Raw genomic sequence first — 16,179 nt, forward strand, 5'->3', positions numbered from 1 at the left:
TAAAGGCAATAAGAGGTGGTACAAATAAAAAAACACACACTAAAATCTGCATAACTCATTTAATCTCAACTTTTAGTCCAACCTCCTCCAGTCTGATCTAGAGTGCAGAAGTTCTTTTTCTTATACAATAAACGTGAAAAATGACAAAGCCAAATGTTTAAACACATTTAATATTTCTTTTTCACCGATTGCACATTTTACAGCAATGCCACCATTCTGCTATTGAAGAAACTATAACATGTTGGAGTGTGTTCCATTAAATTAAATTACTCTACAAACAGTGCTAATGTGAAGTATCACACATACAAAATAATTACATTCAGTAAAAAAAAAAAAAAAAGGTGGTCCTGTCAAATAATTCACAAGTGAACAGCAGATCTTGCCTAGTTTCAGTGCTTGTGAAGACACACGTGTAGTTTTCCGCATGTTGAGTCGAGGGTCGACTGTCATTGCGATCGTCCACTCCTACATTGCACAGAAATATTGCACAACTGTGTGCTGCTCTCTTCTGCCCCACTGGTCCATTTCTGATTGAGGTACATAGTTGAGTTAATGATTTCCACACGGACACAAATACACGACTCCTTGTCTTGTTTGTGATCTCTGTCCTTTTCTGTGTCCATCCTTGTTCAGTTTATCACAGAGGTATTTACTCGTCAGAGCTTTAACAGTTTTGTTGTTGGTGCTTAGAAATGGTCGATTCTCTCCTCTTTCTCCTCTTGGTTTCCTGTCATGTGTGACAGTCTGCTGCCGTCTGTGGGCGCCTTTGTGGAGCTTGAGTCTGGGTCCTGTTTTGTGTCGTTGCCTTCGTAGCTCAAGTTATCATAGACCTGTTTCGTGTTGTTCCTCATCTCCAGCTCCTTTGGTTTGGCCTGCTGTAGCTGCAGCAGCACAGCCTTATTCACACCGGGACCTGAGAGAAAGAAGATGTGAAACATTTGGATTGTATTTTACACAATCTAGTTTCACACATCTGTCGCCTACACAAACAAGCACCTGTAAAGTACATACCAAAGTAGCTGAGCAGCACAGGGAGGAATATGAGTCCATGAGCCAGCCCCAAAAGCGTAATGACCAGGTTTAATCGGAAGAAGAAGATCTGGATGAGTTGTGCTTTGGCAAACGCCAGCACGAGGATGCCTGGCAAGTTGGTCATAGCAACACCAGCAAACACCTGCAGGGTACAAACACTTTTAACCCGCTGTATGTGGTGCATTCATAGAATTGTGAATGTTAATTTCCCTGATTTTTGCTTTAAATTTGAGAGGGATTAACAATGTCTGCTCTAGATTGCCTTGTAGTTCACTTACAGCGCTGCCCATGTTGGCCGTAGCCTCCTTAGCTCTTTCTACATGCGTGAGCTTAGTGCTGAGAGCAAAGGATCTCGTCATGTGGGACACAAACTCCACCGAGATGCCCACCGCCTGCAAATGACACAATATAAAACAAGTGCAGAAATAAAGTGTCAGTAGCAGAATCAGTGCAAAAACAAGGTATATAACAAAATATGAAAATAAATGCAAATATAAAAATATGCAAGAAAAAAATGAATGAATATAGAATATATACATTACACAGGATATTGTGAGTGTAATATCCTGAATGTAACTTAGTAAAGCAAGAGATAACCATAAGAAAACGAATGCTGTTATTTTTATGGATTATGTTTGCAGATCATTACAAATCATACTCATATTTTCATAAACAGTAATTATCACTTGAATGTCAAACTAGATTTTCACCTGTCCTACGTTACCATCTGTTATTAGACAAGAGTCTCTCATACACACATTTTAAACACGTTAAAAATGTAAACGTCATCAGAGCCACACGAGACACTGAATAACCATCTTTAGAGGATTGACGCCCCTTTGATCCCCATCGTCTTCTTACCGTGACCAGATTGATAAGGGCCACCGCGTTATAATCGATGCTCCACAGCGTCATGACGCCAACGGTATCCACAATGATCATGATGATGGTGATTAGGTTGAGCAGACCGGAGCGCAGATCCAAGCCCAGCAGCAGGCAGCACACCACGAAGGTTGGCAGCAGACACAGGGAGATGTTAAAGAGTCCCTCTGGCACAATAGTGAGGTACTGCTCGTAAAAGACGTTGGTCACCCTAGAAGAGCAAAATACTGATTAGAAGCTACGGACTGGACAGATTTAATGGCCATCAGCATAAAATTTGAGGACGAGGGAATAGTTGTTGTAGAGGAGGGTGGGTGAGGTGGCACGTACGTATAGGGAAATACTTCAAAGTCAGGTGAGGTGCCTGATATGTTCCTCATGCCCATGGTGATGTTGTGGGCCAGCTCTCTGGTCTTCTGCAGCGCAGCAGTGAACTCCTGGGAGTTAGTTAAAGGTGTGTGGTAAGCCATGAACCGAGAGGCTGTCAACACAGGGGTAAAAAAGGTTGGCTCACTGCACCGCTGCTACTGACAGAGTGCAAGATCTCTGACTGCTCTGAGGTGATTTAAGATCACTTACCTATAATTTCTCCATTCTGATCTCTCACCACAGCTTTGTCATAAGCACCGAGGCCACTTTTAGAGGAGACAATAAGCAGTGAGAATGCTGCTTTCATATTGTGATGTTTCCGTGTGCACATGTGCAGCTTTGATACTCACCCTTTGGGGCATTGCAGGTCAGGCCTGTTACCCAGGAAGTCGGGGAGGAAGCGGTTGAACTCTTCCGCGTCGGGCCTGAGGATGCCATCAGAAGGGATAGCCATACACTTGCGGTTGCATAGAAAACCAGCTATTGAGACATGAGAGCGGTGTAGGTGTTGTTAAAAGAAGGGTGGTGTCTTTCATCACACAAGGGAAGTCACAGTAAGGGAATGTGGTGTTTTCTCACATTGGTTTGCGGGACAGAACATTCCAGTGTTTGGGCCGATTGTGTACAGACGGCAACATTTGGATCCAGGGTTGAGCCAGTCGATGAAATCATCCACCCAAGAGTTTGACGAAATACCCAAGTAGGATCTAAACATCATAACATCAGTGGGTTAAAGGAGGGCAGGAATACAAATGCTTGTGTTAAAGGTTCAGACTAGTGTTATTCTATGAATAGACTACAGACCACAACGCATGACTTCATCTGTTATTCGTGAAAGTGAGATGTAAATCCTTACAAACAGGTCACTCATATATAGTTTAATTTCTTTCTACAGCTGGGCTCTGTAGATTTTAGTAAACGTGACTCAAACAGGAGTAAATGGTGCATTTGTTGGGGACTATTTTAAGCTGTGGATCAACACAGCAGCATGTGTGTGTGTCGTGTGCCCATATGTCACTCATTAAGTTAAAAGGAGCCAAATTTGAGCACTTGGAAACGAAACCCTTCTGGTAAATTTAATATATTGCTTACCTCACATCATTGCTTTTTTCTGACTTACAACTTTCACTTTCATAAGATACTGTGATTCTGGCAAATTCCCCCTCTATGAATTGAGTTTTGGTGTTTGCCAATGAACAACTTGATAGTACTAATAACTCTTTGTATCTCCAGGAAACTGTGCTTTTGATTATAGTCCTCCAGTGTCAAGGTCCTCTCTTGGTAATATAATTCTCTGCTGCAAGTAGATTCATTTATGCATCGCAATCAGTTTGGTGGAGGTATATTACTACTAACTCAACAGGCAGAAATGCATGATGTTTTCTAATTTGCCTTGTCATTAACATAACAGCAAGGTCTGAATAGCTCATAGGGGATATTTTGGGTGTTTGCTCTCTCTGCCTGGCACCGTTAGTTAGAGTGGCCCTTTATCTGCTCGGTGGCATTGATGTAACTGAGTGTATCATTAACTAATCTGATTGGCTAGTGTGTAAGAGGTTGCTACTGTGATATCAGCAGGTTCAAGGATGTGCCAGTGAAAAAGAATGATTTGAAGGATGAAGGCAGAAAACTGCTCTTCACTGCACTGAGCAGAGAATCTGAATGATGCCAATCAGCCGTTGTTCAGACCAAGTGAAAAGCGTACAACTTGTCTAAAAGCCTGTACTTTTTACTCACAGATGAGGGTAGTTGGTGGCGTACTGGATCTTCTGGGTTAGCGAGAACTGATCGCAGCCCGCGCTGGAGCACACTGCATTCATGCCTTCCTCGGAGGTGAAGTTGAAGCCTTTTTTTGTTACGAAATAAACGGGGGCTCCGACTTCAAAGTATTTGTACAGGTACTGGAAATAGTCCAGCATATAAGAGCCCTGCACCAAAAACAGAGCAATCTTCATCAGGTTACATTCAAAGTGGAGTGTGCAGGAGTTCATGTGTGTTGATATAACAGTGTTTACTGACCTTAGGCATAGCCAGCTCCTGATCCAGACCCACGGTCACATTAAACATGAGGAATAAGGATCCACAGAACATGAAGATGAAGACCAACATCTGAGGAGAACAGGGGACAGACTGTACTCAACAAATCTTCAGTTAAAATGCCCCTGTGCATGTGCATGTCACTGATAAAAGAGGTGCACCACAGGTTGAGAATAATTGTGAATTAGTTATGTCTAAAGGCTTAGTAGCTTTACCACTATGATTCTGGTGTAACGGTGCAGTAGGACAGGGGCGTAGTATTTCCTCATGAAGGGAAGCAGGAAGCCCTCATTTGGTTTGTTGGGGCGCTGAGTTGACACCCTAACACAGCAAAACAGCTCACAGCGGTTGTTGTCTTGGCGCCGGGCGTCCAGGGACAGCAGCGCCACAAAAGCTGTCATCTGGAGGATGAAGTCCATGAGCACGGCCAGAGCAGCGTACAGAGCGAAGGACTTCACCGCCGGCATGGTGGACAGGGCCCCTGTTCGGGTATCAGACACAGTTATAGAAACATCACTGGACTCTGCTTGCACAGGATGGCCCTGCAGTCGGTGTCAGTGTTGGTGTTAGTAATGCAAAGGTTTCTACCTAGAAAGAAGCAGACAGACTCAGAGAGGCTGCACAGGAGCATGCTGGGAGCCACGTTTCCAAGGACACGACCAATCTGCTCCTCTCTCTTCTCTCCAGGCCTCCGCACATCTCTCTGTGAGGAGAGAAGAAGAGGAGGGTAGCATCACTAAAACTAATATACGTATGCGACAAAATCAACAGCGTTGTACATTCAAGGTGCAGACAAACACACACACCTGGTACTCCAGGACAAAGATGAAGATGTTGTCAGCTCCGACGGCGAGCACCAGGAAAGGGACGACCTGCAGAATGACCAGGGAGGAGGGGATGCCGATCCAGGAATAGAAGCCCATTGAGGCCAGAACAGAACAGCCCACCACCAGGATCCCACCCAGACCCACCAGAAACTTGGAGTCCACCTACAGGGCACAGAGATAAGAATACAGATGTACGTTCAAATCAGTAAACTTTTTCTGTGTCCCGTATCTTTCGCTGAACAATTTCATGGCCAATAAACCTCATTGCTTCACTGTAAAGATAGTGGCTATACAGCTGACACAGCCATATGACTGCAGGCTCTCCTTATCATATACGTGATAAGTACTGGCTCAGCATATCCCAGCCACATGTTGTTTGAGCTACAGATTTCATAGTAAAAAGACAAGCTATGTAGTTATGTAGTTATCTAGCGGTTATGTGGAGCCGTACTTAGGCACATTGGTGTGTAGAGATAACTGCTAACGTCAGCACGCTAAGAAGCTCCCAATGAGAATGCGGAAGACGAAGAAGGCACGAGATCACCAAAGTGAGTTGGAATAATCCTCTGGGGATCATGAATGACAATCCATCCAATGATTGTAGACCAAGTGGATAAAAAAGCTGAGTAATGTGCAACACTGCATTGTAATGAAGGTCGACGTGACTTCCTGAAGGCTTACCAGTATGCGTTTCCATGATGAGTATTCCCCCAGTGCCACAGCAATGTAGACAAAGATCACAGCATAGCTGATCATGAAGATGGGGATATCCTCCGCTGTTGTCCGGTTGATCTCGTCCTCCAGAGACCTCTGCAGCCGGATGGGAAGACCAGAGAGAAGTAAAGGATTAGGAATTTAAGAATAGTGAGGTGATGGAAGAGGAGAGGACTCAACGCGATGCCTCGATGCATCAGATTTTACTGTACCTCTGCCATGTATGCGAAGGTGAAGTTGTTGGCGGGGTTTTTCTGGTAGTCCTGGACAATTTTAAGAAACTCTGTCTCCCACTGCATGGCCAGCTTGAACTTGGTGTTGTTGCGAGCATAGTTGTTAAGGGAGATGGTCAGGATGAAAGCCTTAGCATTGGTGAAGTCATCATCTGGGAAAAGCAAGAGGTGTGATCCCTTTTTGTTTTTATCCTACGGGTATTTTTTGAGGAAAACATGGTGCTGAAAGTCACTCACTCTCGTAGCCTCCCACAGCCAGGAAGGGGAAGACCGGAGCTCCGTAATCTGCCATGCAGCTCAGACCTAAACCGGTGGTGTCCCTGAAGGACAGGGGGGAGCTAGAGGAGAGATGGAGGAGAGAAGGGAGGGTTGTGTTAAATGCAGATGAATCGCTGCTTTTTTTCCAGCATGATCTGAAATTCCATCTGATGAATCCTTACTTGAGGCAGTAGGTTAAGTGGTCTCTCCAGTCCACCTCTTTGGTCTGTCCCAGCACTGTCATGTTCACCTTAGCGTTAATGTTGTCGAGGCTGTTCTGGAAGTACTGTGGCAAGCTGTTGACTGCACAGTCCGTTAGGGACGGGTTGGATGGGTTCAGCGGCGCAAAACAAATATCCTTCAGACTCACTGTGCGGTTCAGATCATCTGACCAGAACTCAATGTTCTAAAAAATGGTATAGGAGAGGCAGCAATGTGTTAAAATAGTGTGGGGAGCTTTTGCAAACGCTGTCAACTGTGATTCCAGCCAATTTTACCTGTATTTGTTTCTGGAGCTCCAGCAGCTCAATGACGAGATCTTTGGATATAAGCCCGCTGAAGTTCTGCGGCCCAAACATCAAAGAGTCGTATATGTGGCCTTTTCTGCCCGGTGCTGTCAAGATCAGCTGGTTGGTCCTGAAGAAAGGGTCAAAGTATGTGTCGTGGAAGTCTTTCTCTTGGCGGGCTCGGCTGTTGGGAGCAGACCACAGCTCGACTGGGTCAGTGGTGAGCTCAAGGGACTTGAGGCCAGCAGAGAAAACAGCCACGACTACGGCCGACAGCAGGAGCACCTTGAAGGGAAATAAAATCTTAACAACCACTGGCTAATATTGACAAAAACAGCTGTTATTGTTTCTACTTTTGCTGGTCAAAAATACTTTGATTAAACTAACCGTGAGGGGATAAGTGGCCATGAGAGTTCCCCAGTGCTGAAACTCTGAGCTCAGGAAAGCTTGAGCGGCCAGGCTGTTTCTGTCGGCACACGTCACCTCTGATGGATGGATGACTGGCTGAGTCACATCGTTACTGTTCTGGTCTTTGCCTTTTCTTTTTCTCTTTCCTTTCTCCGCATCCTTCTTTTTCTGAGACCTCATCCAGAAAGCGACGGACAGGTAGAAAAGGAAGGCAAATATCAGGAGACAGAATAAGATGATAGAAATTATGAGGAAGCCGTCCGTCCCCAGCAGTCTGAAGGGGCCGGGGGGCAGCGGAGGCGGCGGCATCTTCGGGCACGACTCTTGGCAGTCCTGGCAGGAGCAGACCTCACCCCCGGACGGTGTGGTCTCATTGCACTTCAGAGCTCGCCCATTGTAGGGAATCACGCCTGCTGGCAGTCCCGCAGTGTCACCCTCTTTCACTAGGTTGAAGTCGATGTCCAGTGGAGCCAGGCCATTACTGGAGTCTCCCTGGAAGTCATACCAGTGCTGGGGGTTGCACAGCTTTGCGCCGTATCGACCACACATTGTGGCGATGGCAAAGCTCCCAGTGGCGGGGATCTTGACATTTTTACAGGACTGGAAGGAGGCATCTGCGAAGGTGGTGGTGAGGAATGCCTGGTAGCCTACCACGGCCTCCTTAGTCTTACCCGGGGTTGTGATGTTCATGACCTTTGTGACCTTTACTATCTGGGACTGGTTGGGGCTGCAGGTGTTGATGCAGTGCAGGTGGGCAAAGTTCTCAGCGCAGGAAGGGCAGCGAACCAGCACTGCCTTGGACAGGGTCAGACTCATTTCCAGGGACTTCAGCTGATTGATGGAGCAGCAGGCGTACGTGTTGTTCTCTCCATGGTCCAAAATGGGACACACCTGTGGCAAGAAGAAGAGGTGCCATTATGTAAACTGAAAAACTCAAACAACATCTTGCTTCTTGTTAAAGGAATATTTTAAACTATTCCCTCAGAAAAGGCCTACGCTTCCACGCTTCACTCAGCCCTGCTCTCTGCCTCTATTAAATACTAAGGAGGATCTCTACAGACCTCTTTGAGTTTCTTGTAGTGCGGTCCAGTGAGGTGACGGGCGAGGCTGTAGTTCAGACAGGGGACTTTAGGAGGAATGAGGGCTCCTCCTACGGGTATTGACGGGTTACGACCACACTCCTCATAGAAAGCGCAGTAGCCCGGCTCATGTTGGGCCTCTGACAGCACCTGCGAGGAAGACCAAGGAAGTTAATCACAACAGGGGATGGAAATCACATTATGTTGCAGGCCAGAAAAGGCGAACTAGAGAAGAAGAGGAAACATTTAAATGCAGTTTACACTCACAATTCACAAAGACATTTCAACACTGACTTCATATTGTATTATAATTTTGATGTTAGTTTTTTTTCGGCACTACCTCGTTTCTATCTCCATGCGTTTTACAGTGAAACACTATAGTTAACATAGGCACCATAATAATTACCATTTATACAACAAAGTTTGATTAGGTTTACCACGTTCATCATCAACACAAAGACAGTATATTACATTATTAACCCATAAAAGACATAACAGTGTCATAATGACTTTAGTGCTGTACTGTATCCTGCCATGTCAGCTGCTTAATGCCACCATGTTCAAGTTCAAATATATTATATATGCATTCTTTTTATTTAGAACATGTAAAATGTATTTAATTTTAATTTTTAATTAATTTCTACGGTTCTCACACTCTTTGTCATAGTTTTTTTTTTACACCTGTATATATAAATATACACTGTTGCCCATAAAGTTGGAATAAAATGTTTTTTACCTCTTCTCATGAAATGATTGTGACAATGTGATTTATTCTTGATAAATAAAGTTTATATATCTTCTCAACTTTATTGATCAAACTCTTCCAAACATATCACAGTGAAACTTAAACCACAATTAACCTTTGCAAACTGTGTATTCAGGCTTTAAGAAAAATGGGGGGTATTGAACAATTATTCCAACTTTATGGGCAACAGTGTATATGTATATATATATATATATATATATATATATATATATATATATATATTCACATATTTACAGTGTACATAAATCAGAAATGTTGACTTTTTTGTGTATTTACTTTGTTCAGCTTTGTTGCTCTTGTCGCTCTTTTTGTCTAGTTATGTGTAAGTACACAGGAGCAGTGGAATACACCAAGTATGCTCTCACACACTTGGACAATGAAGCTGATTCTGATAACTGAGTCCATTCATTCATCTAACATCAACCAAAACCAAAAACAGACAACAAACCGCTGAACGCTGCAACTGTAAATTTTAACATCATTTACGGTGAACAACAAAAACAGGCGAAAAAACTTAACGCCAAAATCACTAAACATGGTTACGAGTGTCCCTTTTGAAATGTCCTGATTTCAGATGTAAGGACTTTTAAAAGTAATCAGGAATTTTAAATACCTAAATTATAACGTGCATTTTAATGTATGTGTACATGAAACAATTTCAGTTTATTTCTGTGTTGGGTTTGTGTCTTTATTATGCATTTAACATCTTCCTTACAGCTGAAGGTAAAACCACAGAAAGAAGAGGTTTCATCTGAGGAGACATTTATCTAAATGGCCCATTAGGTCTTTGCTCCCTGCACGAACACTCACTAATGTTGACTTTGGATGTAAAGATATGACAAAGCACCCGGATATTTGCTTTGGCATTTATGGCGCTTTACTGCCGAAACAAATCTAACCGTAGTCCCTGTGTAATTACCAAGACCTGGATCAGTAATTACAATTTATTTACATGATTTGATATTTAAATGACGTCAGCAACTACGTGTATTCTTTTGCCTTTCAAACCTGGTCACAGAACAGAACAAGTAAAGACATAGACACAGTTTTTAATACGGTATGAGAGAATGAGAATAAAGCAAGTGAGGATATTATGCTGTTGGCTGAGAAAAGTGTACTGTGTTTATATTACAGTGCACCATTTCAAAATCATCAGGTTCCCCGGTGAAGAAAAATGACCAACTTACCATACAAGTGAGAAAAGTGATCAGGGCTGCGACACGGGCCATGATTCCTGAGAGCCTCTAGCCAAGAGAAGAGTCGGGGTCCTCAGGTACAGGAAAACGGAGTGTGTATTAATCACTGCTGCCCTGCTGCTAGATACATCAGACAAAGTAAGACGGCGAGAGGTGCTTGTCCTGTCTCCCTTATCGTCCGTCCGTCTGTCTGTCTGTCTGACAGTGTACGGGCTGGAGAATGAGAAACATCATGTCATGTCAGCGTTACCACTCCTGTGATGTCACACCTTTCTTATCTGGTGTGATGCAGCAGCTGGCGAATCACAGCAAAGGATGATCAATATTCTGACTGATAATTAACATGGGCGAGATTTTGATTGCTGCTGAGGAGATGCAAAGCAACAGGGAGGAACTACAGTAGAATCTGAAATAACAACCCCACCCAGGTCTTCACCTGGGACAATCATTGTTACTGACAACTTTTCAAATGTAGTGCGTGCTGCAAACATGCAAAGTACAGTACGCTAAAGAAGGCTTGAACTTGGCCTTCAGACCGTCAGTTGCTGTGTGCAGGCCATCTGATTCATGAGCTACAGACCACTAATGTCCCGGCAGATTTATTTCAAACAAAGTGCTTTTGTACAGGTCCTCTTATGAACCAGTGACCTATCACTTCCTGGATCACATACAACAATCTTTGTAATTGATGCTGTTATCTCATGTCAAGGTCATGGCTGTGATATCAACCAAGGCTGCAGAGTCATGCCACAGAGGTATCGGAGCTATCAGGGCGAAGGTGCATGAGCATTTCAATTTGTGATAAACAGAGATGGTAAAAAAAGACAAGAAGAAATGGGGCAGATATGATGATGGTCTTTGTTCTTCTGTATGCTGATAAGTCACGACAACATGCAGAATTTTGTAACGTAGCCAGCACAGTCTGCAGTGTGTTCAAATCAAAAGGCAAAATCATGTGATTCATCTGCATTTATATCTATTTATCTGATGTTTATCAATCTGTGATCAATCTATCTCATCTGTGAATTTATTCATTTCTCCTGTTATTTCCCTCGACCTTTATCATTCCTAGTCTGTCTGTTATCTCTGTATAATCCTGAGAGATGCACAGTGTACTGGCACCCAGTCTTTATTGGTGCATATATCCAAATATGCAAGCGACTCTGATCATTTATAACATTTTCTGAGAGAAATGACATTGAACGTTAAAAAAAAAAAGGGTCACAGTTTAATTCTGTTCATTTGTTTTTTTTTTCTTCTTAAAATACCTTTCTGTCACAAGTATAGATACCTATAAACATAAAATCTTTTTAATGTCTGGGTCATTTTTATTGTTCTGTTACTCCTGATGTTACATCTGATTGCACTCTATTATCCAGGTGCCTCTACTGTTGTTCCCATTGTCCTTTTGAAATTAAATCTGCATCAGAGTGGATTGAGAAGCAAACAAATCAACAGGCACAATTTCATAAGTGATAAATTGTTTAACAATAGAAGCGCTACCCAAGAATAAAAGAGGTTAATGCTGTGGGCATTAATAAAAGAATGATGGACTTACTGAAGTATATCGTTTATTTATTTAGTTAGTTAGTTTTATGTATTTACCTGGAATGTGTTATACTATTACTGCACTCTAATGATCTGAATGCAAAAATTGAGTAGAATAAGATTTTCAGTGCAAAGAATATGATAGCAAACAGCATTATAATGCTGTTTGTTTAAACTAGCTAGACCAGCATCATTACAATACATATTAGTCTATTCTAATCTATTTCTATGTGTGTGTGTGTTTTTTTTCATAGTACCCACTGCCCATAATGCTTCTTTATGTGTTAGTAAATATAGATTGTGCTTTTACTGCAATATTTGTGTCTCTGTTCAATGTTATGCACTGACACAGTTGGTATTTCCCATGTCAAACTGCATAAAGGATTATAAATAAGAATCTGTATCTGTATCTATATAGATCATATAAATGATACAGGTTTAAGTAAAAAGGCCCAAAGAGGCTGATTGAAAACTGACAATACTGTGCTGCAATGGTCTGATTTATTCAGTCTGACATGTTTTATATTTATATAATCATGCACGCTTTCAATTATTATGCAATTCTTGCACATGAGATTTCTCATTATAAATAGTTGGCGACAAATTACTTCTAAATCATCACGCTTCTCAAGAGTACAGGCTCAAAATTCTCCCATTTCAAGACCAATGTAAAAAAGTAAAAATAGAAATCTATCCTCCACAGTACAGAGGGTCTAAAAAGTACCTATCTGAAACAGTTTTCCTCTGAGACTTTGCTGATCTCACCTCCAGATAACACACACTTTCCCCTCTTTACGATCGTGCCCTTATCAACCGTTATTTATGGAGCTCGCACTGCGATGGCTGCATGGTATCTTGACTTTTTGGACTCCGATAAGGGTGAAGGGTAGTTTCCTCAGAAAGGTCTTGGCTATCAGCAGAAAAACTGTCTGAGAGGATATAAAACCCTTACGTGCTGGAGGCTGGAGGATCCTCAAACATCTGCAATTACCAACAGAAGCTTTCTTTTACCAGAGAGGGTGACCGATCGTCTCACAGCTGGATGTTTTGATATTTAAGACGTCAAATATGATGGTATGAGCCGGCTCTAGTCTGGCACATACACACTGCAACTGTTTGGCTATGACGCAACCCTGAACAGTTTCAGTCCGCCTCCAGCCCTCGTTTACAAAGCAGACTCTCTCTGTGTGGGTTTCATTGCGACAGGTCACTAGAAGACAGGTTTCTTCATGAAACTCAAACACTAGGGCATGATGTGTGTTACAGGCTGGCACTAGGAGTGAGCTGAAACAGCATTAAAATCCTTCCATTTCACACAGCTGAGATCAGTGATCTTTGACCGTAACATTTTGAGTGAATTAAGTCCACCAGCTCACTTCTGCATCATTGATAGCTTAGTTGACAACAACAACTGGAATTTCCTGGAGCGGTGAGACTTATCCATCCTGCTTACTGGGCAGGATGAGAAGAAAATAATTCTATGACTTCCTCCTACTATTGATTTAAAACAGACTCCCCCTTCTCATTAATCAGTGCCAGCTGCAGTTAATTGTGACATTTTAGGGCACGGTTCATGTATACTGTGGTTGGTGTCACTGTCTAGGTATGCAGGTGTTATCACCCTCTGTGTCACTGGAGACTGTGTGGGCATGAGTGTCTGGACTGTGCTCTACTCTAGAGTCAGCCGTCAATAAAAACCCATGAGCATTTTGTGTACGTTGCCATAGCAGGGACAGCACTCGTGTAACTCATAGCATTAATTGTGGCTCCGTTCCACTGGGGTGCCCGTGGGCCCTGACAGTGGCACACGTCAATGTAGTGGAGCCATGATTCATATTAATTACACCTGTGCTTTTCCTGATATGAAACATTTCGGTAACATGGTTTGAAACCTATTGTTTGCTTTGCTTGCAGACTGGAGAGGATATTACTCTGTGGCCAAGGCATCAGGGCAGGGTCCCAGCTGGGCCTAATAAAAAAAATCAATAATCAATCAGCAAGTTTAATTTACACATTGGCAGGTGTTGACAGGAGTAATAATAATAATAATAATACCAACTACTGTGAATCCCCACTGCATTGTTAACTTTTCACAGCACATTCTGCCTCCAGTTTGTTGCTGATGAGACATCATGTATGCTGCTTGGTATTGTGTTTTAGGTGCCAGTGCTAATTAAATCAATACTCCAATCAGTGCTTGAAATGCAGCTGACAGCAAATGAACCAAAGCCCACGGTAAGTTTTATGAATAAAAGCTAAACACATTTGACTCCAAAGGCATTGAAAAATCTTAAATGTCAAACGAAAATTCTTAGGGAATCATGAATTTATTCCAGAAAAGTCAACATGTCCAGGACAAAAACATTATCTATCCCTATCTATCCCTATGAAAAATACATTAAAGGTGTAAAATAAAGTAAAACAAATGGCTCATTTGGAGAGTTATGACATTTTAGTACTAAAACGTAACTCAAAAGTACAAATAAAAAGTAAAGAAACAAACAAACAAACAAACAAAAAAAAAAAAAAAAAACATGCAACAGTTTTCAAAGTTCGAAAAGTAACACTCACTACCTGAACTTTAAAACACAGTGAGTATGAAAAGGGAAAAAATAGACGACAGGTGATTTAAAATCTGCGTTGCTTGTTAGGTCCATAGTCCCCAGACCCGGGGAGGCCTCTGGGGAAGCCACCCTGGCCCCCTCCGGGCATGTTGTTGTTCCCTGGCCCCGGCATCATGGGGGCGTTCTCAGCAGCCATGCCGGGGGTGCCGGCAGGACCAGAGTTGCCGCCCATTGAGTTTCTGTTCATGGGCATCCCATGATTGCCCATGTGCATCCTCATGTCTTGCTCCCTGCTTTCAGGGAAGTTGCCTCTGAAGTTCTCCTGCTGCCTCTTCATCATCTCCTCATTGCGCATCCTCATCTCCTCCTCTCTCCTCCGGCGCTCCTCCTCCTGCCGGAGCTCGGCCTGCTTCCTCTTCTGCACCTCCTGATTGTGGAGCTCCTCCATCCTCCGCAGCTCCTCCTGCCGCCTCAGCAGGTCCTGCCTCATCAGCATCACCTGGTGCTCGTGCCTGGCCGCCTCCATCTCGGCCTCCAGCTTCTCCTGGGCCTCCTTCATGTTGCGGTCCACCATTTCGTACTGCTGCTTCTCCATCTCCATCAGGGCCTTCCAGCGCATGGCGTACTCGTACTCGAAGGAGCCCGGCTGAGCAAACCTCGGTGGCTGCTCGCGCTCTTTGTGATACTGCTGGTTTTTGTTTATGAGCTTTTCTGACAGTCCCTCCTCTTCATCGTACTGTTCCATAGGCTCCACTGTGACAGGCCGGGGAAAAGCTGTGAGAAGATAGGCACCATCACTGCACTTATCCAGAGCCTTCCTTGCAGCTGGCTTTGAGGTGTACTCCACTATCCCCTTCCCCGTGGGCCTCCCTCGGTCGTCCACTATGACCACGGCTCTTTCTATCTGACCAAACACTGCGAAGGCCTCCTCCAGCAGCTCGTTGGACACAAAGTCTGGCAAATTTTTCACAGTTAAGGCAGCACCATGTGTTGCAAACCTCACCCGTATGGGCCTGCCTCTGAACGGAGTGTCATCCAGCTCGGCCCTGGCGATCTCTGCTATGATCCTGGTCTCCAGCCGGATGAAGCCGAAGCCTCTCTCCTTGTTGATGAAGATCTCGTTGGCTTTGCCGTACTTGTCGAACAGCTTCTCCAGGTCCTCCTCGGTGACTCCGGTCGGCAGGTTTCCTACAAACAGCCTGCTCCGCTGGGTGAAGGTTTTCTCCCCGGGCTTCCTGAAGCTCTGCAGGTCCAGGGTTAAGGCCTCATTCGGGTTGGTCTGGTCGCCGGGCTCGGGCTGCTGGCCGTTGGTGTTTGTTCCTCCGGGTCTCTTCTGCTCTCCCGGGCGGCTGGGCCCGTGGTTCTGATGGGAGCCTCTGTTTCCTTGCATTTTTTTGGAACAGAAATACAACCCGAGTCGACGAATCGCTCGATGAGACACACAAACTCTCGGCAGACAGTGGCGCACAAAGAGCTGGTAAAATGGCGAGGCTGCGTGCTGCCGCGACGTTATTGTGACCTCATATCTCTGCGACTTACGTACGTAAACCCGTGACTTTCCCTCTGTGCGACGCGGCGAGAAAAACAAAGAAGCTACACCGGGCTCGCCTTTGAAAAAAAAAATAAAAATAAATTATTGTTTTTCCCCTGCATATGCTCGGTATTCCCACTTTGACTCGTTGCTCGTTCAGATTTAATCTTTCTGTAATTTTCTATTTTTTTCTGACGCTGTGCAGTTTCTCGCGAGACTACGCTTCCGT

General features: G+C 43.8%; 2 protein-coding genes across 3 annotated transcripts; both read right to left on the minus strand.

The window, feature by feature from the left end:
• Positions 1-188: 188 nt before the first annotated feature.
• Positions 189-10,484, minus strand: npc1l1 (NPC1-like 1). 2 transcript variants are annotated; one of them, XM_070833212.1, is made up of 21 exons: positions 10,299-10,484; positions 8,328-8,495; positions 7,246-8,157; positions 6,850-7,143; positions 6,535-6,758; positions 6,332-6,432; positions 6,074-6,246; positions 5,829-5,957; positions 5,127-5,309; positions 4,909-5,023; positions 4,536-4,801; positions 4,303-4,392; positions 4,021-4,211; positions 2,863-2,990; positions 2,634-2,763; positions 2,494-2,549; positions 2,245-2,395; positions 1,894-2,125; positions 1,311-1,424; positions 1,012-1,174; positions 189-913 (listed from the first exon to the last, which is right to left on the minus strand). In XM_070833212.1, exons 1-21 carry the CDS (start codon positions 10,338-10,340, stop codon positions 687-689), a joined length of 4,089 nt encoding a protein of 1,362 aa, XP_070689313.1. In that variant the 5' UTR covers positions 10,341-10,484; the 3' UTR covers positions 189-686. The 2 variants fall into 2 exon arrangements, with proteins under 2 accessions (XP_070689313.1, XP_070689314.1); XM_070833213.1 differs by lacking the exons at positions 189-913; positions 1,012-1,174; positions 1,311-1,424 and having other exon boundaries at positions 2,033-2,125; positions 2,245-2,351.
• A 3,679-nt stretch (positions 10,485-14,163) lies between these two features.
• On the minus strand, positions 14,164-15,915 carry nono (non-POU domain containing, octamer-binding). Its single transcript, XM_070833049.1, has one exon. It carries the CDS (start codon positions 15,807-15,809, stop codon positions 14,484-14,486), a length of 1,326 nt encoding a protein of 441 aa, XP_070689150.1. The 5' UTR covers positions 15,810-15,915; the 3' UTR covers positions 14,164-14,483.
• Positions 15,916-16,179: the final 264 nt, after the last annotated feature.

The sequence above is a fragment of the Pempheris klunzingeri genome, chromosome 7 (assembly GCF_042242105.1).
Source record: "Pempheris klunzingeri isolate RE-2024b chromosome 7, fPemKlu1.hap1, whole genome shotgun sequence".
Lineage (NCBI taxonomy): Eukaryota > Metazoa > Chordata > Actinopteri > Acropomatiformes > Pempheridae > Pempheris > Pempheris klunzingeri.

Coding starts and splice junctions, on each gene's coding strand:
- npc1l1 (XM_070833212.1), bottom strand. CDS start 10,340: ATGGCCCGTGTCGCAGCCCTGATCACTTTTCTCACTTGTATG. Junction 7,144..7,245: donor TGGCCACTTATCCCCTCACG/GTTAGTTTAATC, acceptor TTTCCCTTCAAG/GTGCTCCTGCTGTCGGCCGT. Junction 914..1,011: donor TGTGCTGCTCAGCTACTTTG/GTATGTACTTTA, acceptor TCTTTCTCTCAG/GTCCCGGTGTGAATAAGGCT.
- nono (XM_070833049.1), bottom strand. CDS start 15,809: ATGCAAGGAAACAGAGGCTCCCATCAGAACCACGGGCCCAGCCGCCCG.